This window comes from Ursus maritimus, unplaced genomic scaffold (assembly GCF_017311325.1).
Source record: "Ursus maritimus isolate PB19 unplaced genomic scaffold, ASM1731132v1 scaffold_8, whole genome shotgun sequence".
NCBI lineage: Eukaryota > Metazoa > Chordata > Mammalia > Carnivora > Ursidae > Ursus > Ursus maritimus.
The window spans coordinates 62,550,042-62,569,596 of record NW_024426996.1 but is presented as its reverse complement, the minus strand read 5'-3'; the positions used below and the strand labels follow the sequence as shown (position 1 = coordinate 62,569,596).

Here is a 19,555-nt window from a genome sequence, read left to right as displayed (position 1 = left end):
AACATGGCAGATTAGAAAATCCTAAAGTTCTGTTTGTTCGTCTCCAAAGTATTAGGTGCAAAGGTAGCAGAATTCAGACATAGTCTTTCTGATACATACTTAGACCTTGACTCTTCTAAATTTAGGATTTCTTTTTTTTTTTTTGAACTGGGACTGGTTTATCTTTAAAAGAAGTGTGTATGATTGTAACTCGCTTTATTTTGATTTTACAGCTTGAAACCAATCTGTTGTACTCTTTCTTACCTGAAGTAACTCGGATGGCTAGAAAGTTTACTCACATTTCAGCACTTTTACAGGTATTTATTTGTAGCTTGTTTTGTATGAATATTTACTCAAGTTTCTAACGGTCTGTAAATAAAACACTTGCAAATTTTTATTCTGTAAAGCTACTATCTGTGGTGTAGTGTCTGTTCTGACAATCTTAACAAAGTCCGTTAACAAGAAAAAGGAATTTAATTGAAAATCTATTCCCACCAGAAAAGAAAAAAGTAGTTTAAGTCTTTTAAAAATACTCCCCTAAGTGAAATAACATTTTGGAATTTTAGAAGTCTTACTGCAAATCAGGCATTATGGAAAACAGCCACTATATCATAAAAACCCACCCTAAATTAGCCATGATTCTGTGGGTCAGTGTCTTAGTCAGTCCACAGTTCGGGCTGGGCTCAGCTAGAAGGTTCTGTTGATCCAGGCCGGGTTCAGCTCATCTCAGCTGGGCCTGGTCATGCATCAGTGGCCAGCTGGCTGGTCTGAGTGTCTCTTAGCCGTGGTGGCTGCACACGTGCCATCTCCCAGCAGGCCAGCCCAGGCTCGTTTGTGAAGTGACGGCCACAGCAGGGGTGTCAAATGCAAGGGGGAACGTGCAAAGCCTTTGGAGGCTTTGGACTCAGTGTCCCTTCTGCTGTGTGTCGCTCACAGCAAGACGCAAGGCCAGCCCAGCTTCAGGGACTGGGGAGACGGAGTCTGCGTCTGGGTAGAGGAGCTACAAAGAGCAGTGGCTTTTCTTTTTCAGTCTGCCACAGTCCCTGGCTTACTTGATGTCAAAGATTTCTAGAGATCGGTGTCTTTTTAAGGATTCTGTTTGAAAATTGAATAGCTGACTCAACCAGCATTTTGACAGTTAGTGTACATGAAACATACATATATAAAGCCAGAGGATGTCTGTTTTACCAGATAAAAACTTAATTTCAGAATGTTTGATAGTTAAGTGGTTATCAAGCATTAGCTGTGGTCTTCTCTTTTCACAGGCTGAGTTAAAAATGATTGAAAGTAAATTCTGGATTTCTTTGAGATAGGTGGCAGGAAGAAGCATATATTACTCTGCACATTGATTTATGTAGTTTTTTTTTTTTTAACTATTCTGATATTTTTTTCCTTCTCATTAATAGTATATAAATCTGTCACTAACGTGTATGTGTGAAGCATGGGAAGAAATACTGATGCAGATGGATTCTCGTCTCACCAAGTTTGTGCAGGTAAGGTTTGTGAAGTTTCCCCTGGAAGGAGTGAAGGCGGGCGCGCTGTCCTCATTGACATCATGAGCTACCTGATGGATACTGCTCGGGTGTGATGGCTCCATCTGACCTCACACTGCTTCCCCAGAGAGGACGGGCCCTCCTCGAATTGGGACAACGTAGGCGGGGCTAGGCCTGAAGCGGAGCAGGTGCGGCAGGTGGAGAGTCAGGACGGGTGTCGGAAGAGCTGACTGGCTACTTTCCGTGAACTGATAGATAATCAATTTGAATAAGGATTTGAAGAAAGGGAGTCCTGCTCCTATAGTTTGATTTTGAATTATACATACGGTTATAATTTTAAAAATACATATCATGATGTTATTCATTTTATCTAGGAGAAGAGCACAACCACTTCTGTGCAAGATGAATTCATGCACTTGCTGTTGTGGGGGAAAGCAAGGTAGTAAACTCGTATTAGGTGCTCTTGCTTTTTCTTCTTTTACAGTAGTTTTTTATTTTGAAAATAATTCATGTTTGTTGTAAAAAAAAATAGAAAATTCTGGTACATAAGAATAAAAATACTGTCTTTTTCTAGATTTTTCTGTGCAGTTTTTGTAAATGTAATCATTTTCTGTGTTTGTTAGATATATATATATCTAAATGTGTAGAAAAATTTCTAATTTTTTTATGGTCCCATCGGTCTTTTTCTTTATGGTATCTGCCTTAGTGTTATTCTTAAAAAGTCCTTTCCCATCTTAAGAGTATTCAGAGATGGATCTATATTTTCTTCTAGAGTTTTTTTATAGTTTATGTTTTATTCCATCTACATGTCCCAGATGTGATTTATTTGGTTATATGCTGTGGAAGATGAACTTTTTATCTGAAGGTTTAGATAATTGCCCAGCATAATTTTTTGTGTTACGCTTTCTCCTTACGGATTTGAAATGCCATTTGAGTATTCATTACATCTTAAATAGACTTCAGGCTGTTTCTGGACTTGATTGTTTCCTGTTTTCTGTCTGTGTTCCTTTGTGAGTACAACAAAGTCTTCTTGTTGGACAGTTTCTTTTTGTTTATTTTGTTTAAAAATGCTGCTTTTACTTTTAAAATTTAAAAGTCTTAAGTAATGCATTCACACTTTGAATAGAGAAGACTAAAAATACTTTCTTTTTCATTGTAGTGCCGAACTGCAGACCCTCTTAATGAACCAGTTAACAGTAAAGGTGCAGTTAAAATATATTTGTCTTTAAATGGCTGTGTGCACATGCTTGAGTTTTTGGAGCAGCATGCAACATCTTACTTATATGCTAAATATATTTTTTCCTCTTACTTAGGGCTTAAAGAAGCTTGGCCAGTCCATAGAGTCATCATATTCCAGTATACAAAAATTGGTTATAAGTCACTTACAGAGGTACGAAGGTGATGTCGAATTTTTGGTATTGTGTCTACATGTACTTGGTGTTGGTGTTCTTCATCAACTGGCATTCTCTTTTTGAGCCTTTTCTAGCTAAAATTGTTGCGTTGGCACTTGAGGGGAATCTTGGAGGGGCCAAGGTGTAAAGAGTCAATAATGGTAAATCTTGAAATAATTTTCAGACATTTTTTCACTGGGCTAAGCTCTCTGTCTGGGCTTTTTTTCTCAGCCAGACAACCAGGAAGTATATTTTGAAAAGGCATATAACACCCCCCCCTTTTTTAAAGATTTTATTTATTAATTTGTCAGAGAAAGAGTGCACACAAGCAGGGGGGTGGCAGGCAGAGGGAGAAGCAGGCTCCCTGCTGAGCAAGGAGCCCGATGTGGGACTTGCTCTCAGGACACTGGGATCATGACCTGAACCAAAGGCAGACACTTAACCAACTGAGCCACCCAGGCGTCCCCATATACCCTTTTTTGAGCAGGGAAATTATGTTTATCATTTTACAGTTTACAAAGCATGTTATGTATTTTTGCATTGAACACTTCGGCAAGGTGTTGATTATGAGTATCCTCCTTTTACACAAGAAGAAACTGAAATCCAAACTGTCCTGAAGTTACAAAGTGTCACAGCCAGACTCTCTCCAGTCTTCAGGTCTCATGCTGTTTCTAGCCACAGCTCCCTCAGTGAAGCAGTTTGTATGTAGCTGCTCGGTGTAGGACTTAAATTTTGATAAATCCCTTTATGCTGAGTTCCCTAGCCCTTACCACATCACCTCAGCCTTGGATCACTGCAGTGCCCTTTGGCCTGATTTCCAGTCCACAGATATACATTTGTGCCCCTCAGGTGTATTCCTCACAGCAGATCTGACCGTGTTACTCTTACTTAAAAACTTCCAGTGCCTTCTTGTTGCCCTCAGGGCCAAAACTTTTGCATGGCCTTTAACACACCTGCCTCTCTGCTTCATGTGTACTGGTGGCCTTACCAGACTTGACATTTTTTTCTTCCTACCCAGGGCTTTTGTGTATCCATCTTGCCTTCTGGACCACTCCCACCCTGCTCTTCACCTGAATCCCTTAGCTGAAATCGCACTTGTTCTGAGAGGCCTTCCCTAAGTCCCCAGATTAGGTCAGGTTATTCCATTACACCTGCACTCGCGTGCATTTCCTTCCGGCCATTTATGATAGTTGGAGTGATACACTGTCTGATTGTGGTTATGAGTGTCCTCCCCTCATGAGACTGTCAATGCTGTAAGGATTCTTTGGTTTTTTTCACTATTACGTCCCCAGTATGTAGCATAGTGCTGACTTAGAGCTTAATACATGTTTGTTGAATGTTCAATGCATAGCTTTTGGGTGAATAAGATGACCATATGACTGTCTTCAAAGTGCCAGGGCTATAACTGTAGGACATAATGTGATCTTGTAAGATTGAATCTTGGGGTCATGTATTCATCTCCGTCGTCAGGATGGCCAAATGGTTCTGTTACAGTTTTTAGAGAAAATTTTGAGAAATGATCATTTCTTACAGAAAGAAAATGAAAGTTACTTTCAGTTTTTATTTCTGGAAATTTGGAAATGTTTAGGCGAGGTAACTGTCTGCCACCTTGATAATGGCAATGATAATAACTTATTTCTGCTTTGGATAGTGGCTCCGAGTCTTTATTATATCATTTGAGTGAACTGAAAGGAATGGCTTCATGGAAGCAGAAATATGAACCTCTTGGACTAGATGCCACAGGAATTGAAGGTAGGAATTTAATTTTTCAATAGAATATATTAAACACACTTTACTTACTGGAAAAATGATATTTATTTATTTCTCTTTAGATGCTATTACCGCTGTGGGCTCTTTCATACTCAAAGCAAATGAACTTCTTCAGTAAGTATTGGGGGTACCTGGAATCATTGACCTGAGCATATTTTATTCTTATAAGCAAGAACCCAGCAAATTGTCACGATTTTCTTAAAATGGGTTTTTTAAGTTTTTATCAAAGTCATTACCTTTACATGATTAAAACAAGGCAATAACACAGCCATTTCATCAGTTAAAGCGGTTTTTTACTCTCCCATGCATCCTCACTCCAGTCCCCTCTCCAGGGGGAGTCCTTTTAACTCCTGTAACTGTTTCTGTTTTTAGTTCTGCAGGTAACCTCCATACTTCTAAGTTGTATAACTGTACCGCATTTCTTTTATGTAACCAGTTTTAGAAATTCTTCTTCTTTGTTTGTTTTTCCTAGACTTTTTCTTTTTTCTTGCATTGTCTGCCTTTGTCACATCCTTTGATTCTTCCCCTGTCTCCAGGGCAGTATCGCACCCTGGGACCCCCTCCATCCCTGACATCTCCCCCTCTGACCTTCCCTCCCCGGCACCGATCTGGACGTGCCGCTCCAGCTCCCCTGACAGCCATCACGCAGGCACTTTGGTGCTTTCACAGGTTAGGCCCACACTTCAGGATCTCCTTTGTTTCTTGCTTCCTTTAATCTCTTTGTTGGAAAACGTCCTCCAGTAACTTACTCAGAAAGTAGCTATGAAATGATAAGCTCTGTGTCTTTTCTCCTACCTTCACACTTGATTCATGGTGTCCAATGGCTGTAGGACGATGAAGGGGAAATCATTTTCTCAGAGAACTTTGAAAGTATTGCTTCATTGTCTGCTGGCCTTTTGTGCCTGATGGAAGGTCTGGTGCTTCTGATTCTCATCCCTCTATAGGGGTTTTTTTGTTGCTCATCTCTCAAAGCTTCATTCTTTATCCTTGATACGTTGAAATGTCATGGTAGTGTTTATTTTAAATGTGGGTCTTTTCATTGTGCTGATAATAAGAAAATACCATTTGAACCTGAATTCCGTTGTGTTATTATTTTGGTAATCTCCTTTTCTCTTTCTCCTTTTTTAAAAAAATTAGATTTTTATTCTAGAAACTTGGTTGATCAGATGTTAGGCCATGAACTGATCTGTGTCTTCTGTTTTTCCTCACATATTTCTCATATCTATGTCTTTTCTGTTTCCCGAGGAATTTTCTTGACTTCATTACCCAACATTGTCATTCATCGTAGACATTTATTGAGTACTTATAACTATATTTTAAACATTATTCTAGATGCTAAGGACATAGTAGTGAACAAAACTAAAAATTTTTATGGATCTTGTATTCTAATGTGAGAGACAATAAAGAAATGAATGATTAAAATATATAGCAAGGCAGATAATGTAATTAGTGGAGAGAAAAACCAAGCAGGGGAGGGGGCCCTAAGGGATGCGATTTTATATAGGGCAGGCCTCACTGAGGTGATGATGTTGGGAGGAGTGAGTCATTGACATTTGGTAAAAGAGACAGCAGTTCTGAATGTGCTGAGTTTGGAGCTTGCCTTGGGAGCCACTGTAGCTAAAGTGAGTTGAGCAGAGTGTGAGAGAGAGAGGATGAGTTGAGAGAGCTCATGGAGGGTAGGCCACGTTGTGTAGAGCCTGTTGGCAGTTGGAAGGACTTCGGCTTGTACTCTGGATATAAGAAGCAATTAGGGTCATGGAGTGACAGGATATGACTAAGGTTTTTAAAAGATCCTCTTGTTTTTGCTTAGTTTTGAGAATAAATTAAAAGAGGGCAAGGACAGAAGCCAGGAGAGAAATGGTTACAATTCAGAGAGGTCAGAATCCGGGTATATTTTCAAAGTAGAAATAACAGGATTTGCTAAATGATTGTGTGTGGATGGTAAAATACAGGAGTCATGGGTAATTATGAGTTTAGGTTCTGAGCCCTTGGAAGAGTAGGATTGACATTTACTGAAATGAGGAAGACTTGGGAGGGAATATATAAAATATATATGTGTATTTTATGTTCCTCAATGTGGGTTTATCTGGTATTTTTATGATTAGATTCAGGTTATACCTCCCTGGCCAGAATACTACATAACTGGTGGACTGTCCTTCTCAAGGTGTCACATCTGGAGGCAAGTGATGTCTGTCTGCCCCTCCTGCATGATGTTAATTTTGATGACCTGCTCAGTGTGTCAGCCATATTAAATTTGAAATGTCTGTTAGATATCCTCATGGAACTGTCCAAGACACTGTTGATCATATGAAACTAATATTCAAGGGAGGGGTCCAGGATGGAGATCTCAGTTTGGGAGCCATCAACACGTTGGTGTTATTTCAAGCCATGAGGCTGGATGAGGTAGTGAGTGTGCTTAGAGAAGAGGACAGATCTGAAGACTGAGTGATGGGCATTCCAACATTTAGAAATGGGGTTGATGGGGAGCTAGCAAAGGAAACTAGAGAGGCAGAAAGCCCAGGAGAGTGGGTGTCCTGTAGGCTGAGCAATGGAAGCATTGTAAGAAAGAATGAGGTATCGGTTGTCAGATGCTGCTAAGTCAAGTAGGACAAAGACCAAGAATAGAACAGATAATCAGAGCATTACTAGAATCGATTATTGGGGACCTCAATCAGAGCCATGTCATGGAGTCATGGGAGCTGTTGGGATGCAGAATGAGAGCAGATGCAAAGAAAACAGCAAATGTCATCTCTTGAGGAGTTTTGTTGTGAAGGAAATGACTAATGGTTGCAAACAGTTGTTGGGTTTTTCTGTCTTAATGACGGGAGAAGTTCGAGCATATTTATATGGGATGGGGTGTTCTCCTGGAAGGGGAACAATTCCTGGTGGCCGAGAAAGGAGAGGATTGCTGGAGTAAGAGTGTGGGAGGGGATGGCCACGCGGTGCATTGAGGAATGGGCTGGAAAGATGGTGTATCCATAATTACAGGAGAGGGGGCTGTGGAGAGGGTCCAGGTGCTGGTATCTGAGCACATGGGGGCTTGGAGAGGCTCACTTCCAGCTGTTCTTACTGAGCTGGGCAACGTTCTGTCAGTAGCTGGAGGGAAGAGTGGGGACGTGGTTTAAGAAGAAAGGAGAAGCTGTGAGCCGGTTGTCTAGGGCAGTGGGAGGAAGAACAGGTGGGTGAGACAGGCGGATGCAGCTGGTGCCGAGGGCCACGTGGGGAGCCCTTGTGAGAGTGTAGAAGTGACCCCGGTCAGCGTGGCTGCTGGCTTTTCTCCAGCCGGGGTCCGCCGAGTGTGCCGGGGCACAGAACAGGCGAGCACTTAGATCTGCTAGGCGTGGTGACCGAAGTGGAGCCGAAGTGGGGCCAGGGAATTAAAGCAAGGCATGATTCAAATGAACCTTGAATTTGAGCTGCTTTGGGAGGGAAGTGGCGACACAGCATGAGTGAGAGACAGGGAGGAGAGCTGGGAACCAGAAGGCAGTAGTCTTGGGGAGACGAGAGCTGGGGTGCTGGAGAGAGGTCCCGGGGAAGATGGGTGGTTGTTGGTGAGTGGCATGCTTGACGTTGAGAGTCAGAGGGTTCGAGCTGGCAGGGACGGGGTCTAGGGTGTCAGCTTTGAAATCAGTAGTCAAGGTGAGGTGGAGGACATGACCGTTACCTGAACCGTTGCATTGAATTCTTTATCATGGCAGTCCTAGGCTTTCAATTTCCAAAAGTGTTTTCGTATTTCTTTAATCATTTTTCAAAGCTGTGCTCTTGCTTTGTAGATGACATCTTCTCAAATCTCTGAGGACATTAATTAGATATTTTTAAAAGCCTGCCGTTCCCTGAATGATCTCCACTTCCTGGGTCACTTTTCTGTTTGTCTTGGTCTCTGTGCAAGCTTTCCTCAGATACCTGATGCCCCAGTGTTTACTCATGTTTATTCATGAGGCGATTTGAAGTTGCTCGGAATGTGTGCAGACAGGGGCAGCAGAAAGCCGCCTTTGGCGCCGGGGCATACAGAGCCTTGCTGGGGGCTGCCAGCACCGAGCTGCCTTGGCTCTTCCCAGTGTATGTGGTTTCTTGGAAGAACCCTGTCCATTTGTTCTTGTTTGGGAGATAGACCCGTAGGCGTTCGTGTTTTGGGGGAAAGAACATATTGACTGCTCTGTATTTCAGTTTGGCCTCCTGTGTCCAGCCCCACATGTCATCCTGAGGGCTGCTGTCTAGCCTGACATTTCCAAGATTCGAGTGTCCCTGGGATTCCACAAGCCGGAAGTCTCCTTGGTGGCTGTCCTCTCCATGTCCTGTGTGGGGCCACCTCTGTTGAGCTTCATCAGCCACGTGTTCTTTCTGACATTTCTGAAATTAATTTCTTTTCTACCGTCCTTTTTGTTTCTGTGAGTTTATAACACAACCCTCCCCACTGCTCCATTATCATTTTAATGGGGTTTTAGAAAGTAGAAGTTGGAGACACTTGTGTTCAGAAGACAAAATGAGAGGAGAGATGGCATTGCTTTTCCCGTATGTTGAATTATTTTTTGGTTCACCGTATTTGCAGAGAGTAAATGTAAAATATTAAGCTTTTCGTGATCACTTTTCAATATGAACAAAAGGTTGTTTATTTAACTTCTTCTCTGTTGAGGTAAGTTGAATATAGCATTATTATTTTAGGCTATAGATGAAGAAATGGAGGCAGTGAGAATTTTGATGTTCGCGTGTAACAGAGTAGGGATTGCCTGCCGGCTGGGCGGGGAGTCGGAGTATTGATTGGGAAAGACAGAAAGGAGCTTTTCTTCCCTTTTTTCATTTTTGCCACAAGAGAGTGTTGATTATATTTCTTGGTAACATCAGAAATGTCGCAGTCTTTTTAGGTCAAGTGTTTTACTCTAGAGAACTAGGTTAATGTTACTGACCCACCTCTCCAGCAGTATAAAACTTCTTGCTTGGAAGGGGCTTTGAGGTTCAGGAAAGAAAAGTGCAGGTATTACTTCTTAGAGTAATTACCTTGCTAGATGTGAGCCTAAAGAGATTTTTAAAAATTGATACCCCTGTCCATGTTTAGAGGCAATTTCATCAAAATGAACATGAGATCCACTTATAATACTTAAACTTGGGGGGTCCATTTCTGTAAAGCTCAAGGAAATTCAGTTTTTGAGATCAGTTACAATAAGCATCAAAAATCAACTTCCAAAAATAATGTCCCCTGATATCAGGGTAGTGACATAGTACAAATTTATAATCATGGTTTTCTGTTGGCGTTGATGTTTTTTCTTCTTACTGACCAGTGAGTATTTTTTTTTAACTGAGAATAATGCTGAAAACGGTTTTTTCCCCTGACTTATTTGCAAAGTTGGAAAAGGATTTCATACTTTACTGAGTGCTGGGGAAGGCTATTACACAGTTTGTGGCAAGGCTGTTATAACCAGTTAGAATCTGAGTCATTTGCTTTATTTTTGAAAAGAACCAGGATTTGCTCTTCTGAAGCTTTATTTTTAGGTATGTGTTTGATTTGTGAAATCAAAGGTTTAAATGTCCTCCAGATAGGATAAAAGAGAATGGTAAGGATTATTATATCCCACAACAATTGAACGATGATACATGAACCACACATCATAATTTTATTTCTGATTTCTTTTATTTTTATCTTTTCAGAGTTATAGATAGTAGTATGAAAAACTTTAAAGCGTTTTTTCGCTGGCTTTATGTGGGTAAGTTAATTGAATGAAGCATTCTTGTTACCTTAACACTTCTATAAAAATTGTGGGAGTATCAATTTGGAATATTTCAGTTACTCTGGTAAAATTTCAAGCAACCGTAGGAGTAGAGAATGACCCCTCCTGTGCCCTTCATGGGTGCCCTCAGTTTCACCACATGGCCCACCTTCCTCCTCCTGTACCACAGCCCCAGCTCCCCCCACACGTCACTTGTAGCACCGATTGTCCCTGGCACTCACTGATGGTTAACATTTTTTTTTTAACCTTGTAATATCTCCTTAGGTTAAAATAACATTTTTGAATCTCTGCTATGTATTAGGCACTGGTAGGTGTTAGGTTTTTTAAAACGAGAGGGGAAAAAAACTAGCAAAGATCTGGCCTCTGCTCTTGAGTAACTTATTTTCCGTTCTGTTTCTTGATCTTCTGTTTCTAGATGTATGCCGTCCGTTAGGGTAGCCAGTAGCCACCTTGGCTCTTCAAATTAGTTGAAATTATGTAAATTATAGGTTCAGGTCTTTAGTCATGCTGTACACATTTGAAGTACTCCGTATCCACACACTGTCATGCCTGCCACGTTGAACAGCACCGAACAAGAAGTTTCTAGTGTCTTTTCCATCAGACACCAGTGCCCCAGCTAACTAGATCGCAGACCGCTCGTCGCCTTTCTTTGTGTCTCCACAGCCTCTGTTTCATTTGTAGGTGGTTAACCAGGATTTATTGGCTTGATAGTGTTTTAATGCTTACTCTACAGAGGGTGCATATTTTGTGTAGGCCCATTTGTACTATTTTTGTGACCCACCCCCTTAATATCTTTGAAGTAATCCAGCATACATTCCCTTCCAACACAGGCAATATTTAGTTATAAGTGGGATTTATCCCACATCTCTTAAAATTCTAAAGAGTAAATAGAAGTTAAATTATCTGTAATGTGCTCACATCTTTTAAACAAATGCCCACATCTTCAATTCTGCTATCTTACAAATAGACTTTGTATTTGTCAGCCTAATGTAATTGCTTGTGATAAAAAAAAGAATGGGATCCACAGATGTTGGCATTTAAAATTCTTTGTTTTTTCCGTAAAACCGTACCAGTGCTAGCCAGAATGGGGAGCCAGAGTGTTTATCAGGCCAGCCTGTTTAATATCAGAGACGCTGATTAGAATAAATTACAATATTAAAACTGAATGAGATCTTCGAAATAATTTTCTTTTACAGAAGAGGTTTGGTTTTACTTGTAATTACTGGAATAGTCGAGGCCGTTTATATTCTTATTGCATGTCCTAACTCTAATGAGAAGCCTGATTAGAAGAGAAATGAATTACTGCTCAGTCCTTATCATTAGAGCAGGGCATTGCAGAAAGCACGCTGGATCGGAGAACCGGAGGCCTCATTATAATCCTGGCTCTGCCACTCGTTAGCGGTGCAGCCTTGGTTTGCTCCTTTGGAAAATGTAGCCTCCTTGAAGGCAGGAACTTCTTTTATACCGCTGCATCCCCAGCACCCATAGTATGCCCAATGAGTAATTTTTGGACGGACAAATGAATGAATGAGTAGACTAGATCATGGCTCGTTTTTCAGATAATGTAGAAGTTTGAACTAATTAAGAACAGTTTCTAAAACAGTCTGTGTTTGCAGAATCACATGCAGCGTGCTTATTCCTGACCAAATGCAATTAAGAGGGATATTAAAAAAAAAAAGGGGATATTTAAACACTGCAAAAAACACATGCAGCATTCCCTTTGACTTGGGGGGACATAGTACAAAAACGCAACCCTTTGAAAGGACAAAATGACTCAGCTGCAGATATTAAAGAAAGCCTATAAGTATATGTAAGTGTATGTATTTACACATAAATCTTAGTGCAAGTATCTTTGTATAGCACAAAACCCAAGGGAGAGAAACATGTTTGTGTGGTATTCTAAAGCTTTTGGAAGAACGAATTGCTTGCAGATTTTAAGAGAAGAAACGCCTTATGTTAGGAGAGGAATGAATCCGCTTTGCACACATCCATCTTCATACAAAGCAGCAGTCACATCGGTCTGTCTGGAGTGGCAATGGGTTGAGTTGAAGGCAAAGATAAAAAATAATAGTTTAGGATCGTTAGACCAGCCATTTTGAACCTGAAAATCCAAGTCGAATTTAAAGTCTTACACTTTTAGTTTTTTAGAAGGAAAATAAGTTTTCCTTGGTGAAAAGGTTTCCTTATATTGAAGGTTAGTCCAGTGAAACACATTTAATGTTTGAAATGTATCTATAATACGTTTGTAGCTTTCCTTTAAAGATAGTTTTTTAATTTCTGTTTCCAGCAATGTTGAGAATGACAGAGGACCACGTGCTTCCGGAGCTGAATAAGGTAGTATGTGGTAGTAGGTTTTCCAGAGTGTTAGTACTGCTCTGCCTGAGCTCAGCTTGGTTACTCAGCTCCGTATTCTTACACCTTTGCTAGTTGACAAGATGTCAGGCTGCAGACGCTAAGTACAGCTTAGGAAAGCCTTTTTTTTTTCCTCGAAGAAATTTGTTTTACTTATTTTTCATCTTTACTATGACTGTCTAATTTTATAATTTTCATGTTTAGATAAGATTTTGTAATCCGTATTATGTAGGGTACTTGTATTCTTTAACTTCTTTAAGTTTTGAATACATTTTTATTTATTTGGAAATCTGGTACTTTAGATATTAGTCCCAATGCTGATGTCTGGTAAACAGTAGTTTCTCTGACTATAAGGATTGTGACAAGTTGCAGTGGAATTTCCTTTACGTAAGCTTCTGCAGACTAGGGCAACATTCCCTCGTGGTTTCTGTGGCTCACTCCTCACCCCTGCGCAAACGCTGATTCTGATAGATGAGGGGATCTGGGGCCTGTGAAAATGGAGAGCATTAAAATTAGCCCCACTGGACTAGATGAATAAGGGATCCCCGTTCTGAGACTCTTACAAGAAGCAGATCTTTCGTGCTGTGGGAGTAGCCTTGCAAACCAGGGAGGTTCACGTTGGCTGTTCTCTTGCTTTTGTTTGGGGAAATAAAATGTGTTCATTGTTGGGGGGAACCTCGGGGTGTAATTTTGTGAGGGCTGAAGAACTGGGGTGGGGTGAGGGCAGGGTCACTAGAAGAAGCAAAGGCCAACCCCCAAGCGAACATTGCTGTCCAGTTGTAGGTCTTCGCTCAAGTCAAGGGGACTTCTCTAGACGGACAGTCTCCTCTTCCAGAGCAGGGACCCTGCACACACAGTCTTAGCACAGGGCCTAAAATAATAAACAACTTTAGGCCATAAGGAATTCTGTAGCGATTGGATTAGCTGATTGGAAAATGGGTTTAAAATGTTTAATTACATGCTTGTCAGAGCCTCAGGATTTCATATTTTCACAGTCGCATAATCTTTTGGATTTCTGTTGATGTTTCTTTGAAGGAACTTTGCCTCTTTGTCCCATGACTTTTAATAGGTAGTTGAAAAAAAAAGATCACATTTATTATTACATAATACAAGATCTATTGGGAAGCTTTCTTTTATCTTGATTTGTTTTTCTTTTTGTTCCTTTTTGGTTTTGATAGATGACTCAAAAAGATATCACATTTGTTGCTGAATTTCTTACTGAACATTTCAATGAGGTAGGAGATTGGTATTTCTGTAATGCTGTTGGTTTTTTTTTTTTTTAAAGAATTACAATAAACCTGGGTAATGGTGAGAAGTAATCACAATCCAATTTAATTGACATTCTTAGCAGTTGTGCTTTTTAAATTATTGAACTAATTAATGGCAATACTTATTTTAGAGCCTTTACAAATTCAGATTTTGTTTGGATGCCTGTCATGCAATCCCTAAAAGAAAAGGATAACTGCCACTAACAGCTCTCTTACAAAATAGAGGTTTTTGTTAAGTTTAAGAATGGTTTTCTTTCTCTTTTGTGAGTTGACCTAAGGGTTAAACTATGCTTATTCTTTCTAGGCTCCAGACCTTTATAATCGAAAAGGAAAATACTTTAACGTTGAAAAAGTTGGTCAGGTATGGGCTTTTGATTGAACTTAGTTATTACTTTTTTTAGAAATTATTAAAAAAGTAATATTAAAATTTTAGCAGTGTTAGTCTTTATTATCCAAACTTTCCTGGAAAATACTACAGTGCAAGCTTACACAACAGCCCTGTTCTTTTAATAAAGTAACCAAAAAGGAGCAGTTTTTAAACTTTCTGGTCTCAGAACTCTCTTATATTCTTAATACTTGTTGAGGACCCCAAAGCATTTTTGCTAACGTGGGTTGTGTTTATCAATGGTAGATGTTAGTAGGCTTTAGAAATGAAACAATACGAAATTATTTAAAAGTAACAATAATTCCACTTAACCATTACATGTTAACATAAATATTTTTAATGAAAAATGACTGTATTTTATAAAACAGTTTAGTGAAGAGTGGCTTCATTTAGTAGTTGTGCAAATCTCTTTGATGTCTGGCTTAATAGAAAACAGCTTTTCATAGCTACTTCTTCAGTGTGTTGTGTTTTTTTTTTTTTTTAAAGATTTTATTTATTTATTTGACAGAGAGAGAGACAGCCAGCAAGAGAGGGAACACAAGCAGGGGGAGTGGGAGAGGAAAAAGCAGGCTCATAGCGGAAGAGCCTGATGTGGGGCTCGATCCCATAACGCCGGGATCACGCCCTGAGCCGAAGGCAGACGCTTAACCGCTGTGCCACCCAGGCGCCCCTGTGTTGGGTTTTTATGGTTAATGTATGTAGAGAAAATCTGGCCTCGCATAGGTGTTAGAAAGGGAGAAGTATCATAATGGCTTTTTCAGAGAATTGTGGATGTTTTTTGATATTATACCAACTCGTGATAAGAGATAGTGTCTTAAAGGTTAGCTTTAATGTGGAATCTAAAATTGCATCAGTGAACTTTTCATACTCTGATACATTAAAATCCATTCATCTGTCCTGTGCTTTGAATGGACCTTTTACCCATGCATGATTTTGTAATATTATGTATTGGTCGTTTGGAAAGTACGGGTTCACTGAATTATGCAGATCTCCCAAATGCTGACACCTTTCTCCATGCAGTATCCAAAAGTCAGATTTTATGAATATCCGCACCAAGATCATCAGAAAATCTTTAAGTACTGTGGCTGTCAAGCACACGGTGGCAGATACAGATTTTCCAAAATTTTAATTTTTGCTTGAGTGTTTAAATGTTACCATTGGCAGCAAATACTGTCAGTTGTTTTGCTTAAAGTGACAGGCCTGCTTTATTTTCAAGAAAATACCTCCCAAATACCCACATGCGAATAATCATAACTTACCTGCCAGTCATTCTTTCAAATAAAAATGGAATTCCGTTAACAGCAACAAAGTGCCTGGCTTAACCCACAGCTAAAACAATTTCTTAAGTGTTTTTCCTCATGGTCACCATTGTACTTTGGTATCAGGAAAAGTGCCTTATGTTTCCTTCCCAATTCTGTCAGAGAGAACAGTAAAAAGATTTGTACTCCAGGGTTGAGATTTAATAAAATTAATTATCTTAATAGGCTCATTAAATAATAAGTGAAACCATCAGTCAGTCAGTGGCAAAAAGGAATACAATGCCTGCTAGTATGGCTTAAGGCCACCACCTTGCCTCCCAGCGCCAGCAGTTGTCCCCACCTATGACCCTCAGTGCAGATGTCAACACAGTTGAAAGGGCAAATAACATTTTGACATTATAAAAATAGTATTGACACATGGATCCTTAAAGCATCTTCGGGGCTCCCAGGGGTCTGTCGACTACACTTTGAGGACTATTGCCCTAGAGTAGATGGCCAGGTAATACTTTTAAAATTAATTTACAACACACACACGCACACTTATAAAAGATTAAAATGTCCATGAAAATGGGGCACAAAATTTAAACTCAGTGTGTGGTCTCTGCATCCGTAACATTCTGATCTAGGAGTTTGTGGTTCGCTTAGTCGCTCGGCATTTAGTGAATTTTGGTCACTTCACTTGGAATGATAGCAATGCAATTTCAGAGCACTTGGCAGTAAAACAGAATCACTTTTTAAATAGAAGAATGTTAACTATAAAGTCTTTGAAGCCTCCTTTGTTTACAACATTTAAAATTTTGGTTCTGTGTTCTAGTACTTGAAAGATGAAGATGATGATCTCGTGTCACCGCCTAACACAGAAGGAAACCAGTGGTACGATTTTCTTCAAAATAGCAACCACCTTAAAGGTATTCAGTGAACTAAGTGCGTTTTGGCCATGTTTATACTTGCTTTGAGACCGGTGTATTAACTATGAGTGTCGTGGACAGTTACTGAATATTTATTTCAGGTCTTTAGATCATTTGTGCCTGTTGTATTTGATTAGAGAAACAGCAGAATAACAAACAGTAAATGACATTACCACGATAGAAAACATTCTGAAATTAACTCTGATGGGGTAATATTGCTTATTCTCAGGTATTATATTGTCTGTTCTGTACCCTATAAAAACAAGAGGATGTTGGGAAGAAAATTATAGAGCCTGCTAGTGAGAGAAGTCTTTTGCAGATTCCAATTTGTGAACGCCTAAGAGCATAGTGATGCTTCACTGTTGTCCTGAGATTGTAGGTTTTTTGTGTATTTGTGCCTTTCATTCTCTAGGATCTTGAAATGTTGGTACAGTAAAATGATCCAGCCTTATTATTTGGGTGCAACACCAAATAGCAACCACTAAATATGTCAGAACTTCACTATTTTAGATGCAGATATTTTTGAAGCAGTATTTCTTTGCTTTCTCACAGAGTAATCTGATCACAGTCTGTCAGTTTCTTAGGTCCCTAGGGTAATAGCCCCATGCATGTAGTTCCTCCCTTAACGCCCCCAGGAACCTAGGGGGTAGGCACCTGTTATCCCCATTTCCTAACAAGGAAGCTGAAGATGAGAGGCGGCCCAAGATCACACAAGCTGATGCATGATGGAACTAGGGTTCTGCTGACCTCACAGCCCGAGTTCTTAACTCGACTCTGTGGTAACCTCTGCCACTCTGTCTGATTGCTATTTATCTGAATAAATGAATGAATGAATGAATGAATGAGGGTGGAGGGGGAAGGAGAGAATTCTCTAAAGCCAGAACTTGGCTTGTTGCTCTTTTGTTTTAACGCTAGAAGTCCAAATTCTTTGTCAGCGCAAGACATTTTGTATTGCTTTAGATCTGTTGATGTCAGTTAGTTATTGAGTGGAGGGAGAATGGAGGTGCGGCTGACTCAGCTCATTGCTGTTTAGTCAGGATGCAGCCCCAGCCTGAGGAGGGCTCATGGCATTGTGCCAGGAGTGGTGGCACCCGGACCCTGTCTGGGAGTGGGCGAATACTGGTCCTGGGAACTTGGATGGGCTAAAAATAGGCCCTGCCCTTTTCTCCCTCACATCTTCTGTGGCTGAACAGGAAGGCCTAATCTTAGCCAGGGGCATCATGTGTAACCAAGATAACGCTTCATATTATTAACTCCATCTCTTAAATGCTCAAGGTTTTGCTAGTATGTGAATTGGGACAAGCTCATTAATTCTCCAGTTTCTTAGTCCAATGTAAAGAAATACAGACTCTCATTAAGGAACTGTTTTTGGTGTTTTTTGTTTTCTGTTTTTTAAGATTTATTTATTAGAGAGTGTGTGTGGTGGGGAGGGACAGAGGGAGAAGGAGAGAGACTCCTGAGCTGACCCTGAGCTGAGCATGGAGCCCAATGCAGAGCTTGATCCCACGACCCCAAGATCATGACCTGAGCCGAAACCAAGACTCGGACACCCAACCAGCTGAGCCACCCAGACGCCCCATCTTTGTGGAACTGTTAAGAAAACTTTCATGAAACTTCTTTCTAGCACCTTGCAAAAATCGCGTGCTAAACATTTACTACTTGTACTTTCTCAGTTCATGAGGGAGCGTCAGTGTTGTACGATGGGTGAAAGTCGGTGCTCTGGGCCGCGGGGGTTGCAACCTGCTCTACGACTTCCTTGTAGTGCGGCTGAGGGCACACCATCTAACCTCTCTGTGCCCCAGTTTTCTCATCAGTAAAACGAGGACCGTAGTAATGCCTTCCTCAAAACGCTGTTGTGAAGATTCAGTAAATGGAGATAGACACTTGGTGCCTGGCTCATGGCTCCCGAGCAGTCAGGATGCTATCATGTGAGCTGTTGTTACTCAGAGCACTTCTGACACTAAAATGAGAGGTTTTTCCTCCCGAGACCAATTCTGACACCCAACTGGTTGTCCTGCAATTCAGTTCTGATGCTAACTACCAGACTCCACAGGTTCCATGGCTCCGTCCCACAAGGCTGCCTCCACTTCCGACTTCAGTCCTAAGGATCGGGGCCCTGGGTGGGCTACATTTCTGTCCCCACAACCCCTCCCCCCTTACAGGTTGATAATTTGCTAAAATGGCTCACGAAACTCAAACACTTCCCTTAGGTTTACTGCTTTATTATAAAGGGGCAAGTCGGAACAGCCAAGTGGAAGAGGTGCATAGGGCAGGGTCTGCGGGGGAGGGGCCTGGAGCTCCCGCACCTGCTCTGGGCATGCCTCCCTCCCAGCACCCGGAAGCCCTCTGTTCAGGGGCTCTTCATAGGGTTTTCATTAGGCAGGTATGATTGATTAAACTGCTGATTACAGGTGATTGGGCTTAACTCAGCTCCTCTCCCCACCCTGGAAGTTGGGGGATGAGGGCTGAAAAGTCCAGGCTTCTTTTGGGACTTAGTCTTTCTGGTGACCAGTCCTCCTCATCCTGAAACTATCTAGGGATCTACCCAGAGCCGCCTCATGACACCAAAAGATGTTCCTATCACCCTTATCACTCAGGAAGTTCTGACGGTTTTAGACGCTCGGTGCCAGGAACCAGGGACAAAGACCAGATATCGTTCTCTGCTCCCACAGCATCTGTCACCTGTGGGGAGCTTAAAATGTTAACCAGATCAAAACTCACTTTGTCCAGCACAGCTGGGACATGAGATGCCACAAGTGAGGGAGGCTGCAGAGCTCAGGAGAAGAGGGTGGGCCTGCGAGTTCAAGGTTTGGATTCACAGGTGTGGATTCTTCATCATTCTCACACCAGGCAAATCGCCCAAACCTCCTGAACCTCATTTTTTTTAATCCGTAAGTTGGAGAGTGCGGTGCTTGCTTTGTGTGGCTGTTGTGAGCAATAGAAATAACAGAAAGGAATCTAGCGTGGTTGCTATCTGTGAACGCTTAATTATATATTACTTCCTACTGGTAAAGTAGCCTTTTGAAA

The 19,555-nt window shown here is 41.0% G+C and overlaps 1 protein-coding gene across 3 annotated transcripts in view; it reads left to right on the top strand.

The window, feature by feature from the left end:
• The window catches only part of ANAPC4 (anaphase promoting complex subunit 4), a 36,799-nt gene that overhangs the window by 11,572 nt on the left and 5,672 nt on the right, over window positions 1-19,555 (top strand). For all 3 annotated transcript variants that reach the window (XM_040625278.1, XM_008685856.2, XM_008685859.2), the window contains 12 exons: window positions 213-296; window positions 1,386-1,472; window positions 1,847-1,911; window positions 2,632-2,674; window positions 2,786-2,862; window positions 4,515-4,615; window positions 4,696-4,747; window positions 10,277-10,332; window positions 12,644-12,690; window positions 13,887-13,943; window positions 14,281-14,337; window positions 16,435-16,528. In XM_040625278.1, the coding sequence (XP_040481212.1) occupies window positions 213-296; window positions 1,386-1,472; window positions 1,847-1,911; window positions 2,632-2,674; window positions 2,786-2,862; window positions 4,515-4,615; window positions 4,696-4,747; window positions 10,277-10,332; window positions 12,644-12,690; window positions 13,887-13,943; window positions 14,281-14,337; window positions 16,435-16,528 (820 nt within the window). The remainder of the gene's footprint in view (window positions 1-212; window positions 297-1,385; window positions 1,473-1,846; window positions 1,912-2,631; window positions 2,675-2,785; window positions 2,863-4,514; window positions 4,616-4,695; window positions 4,748-10,276; window positions 10,333-12,643; window positions 12,691-13,886; window positions 13,944-14,280; window positions 14,338-16,434; window positions 16,529-19,555) is intronic.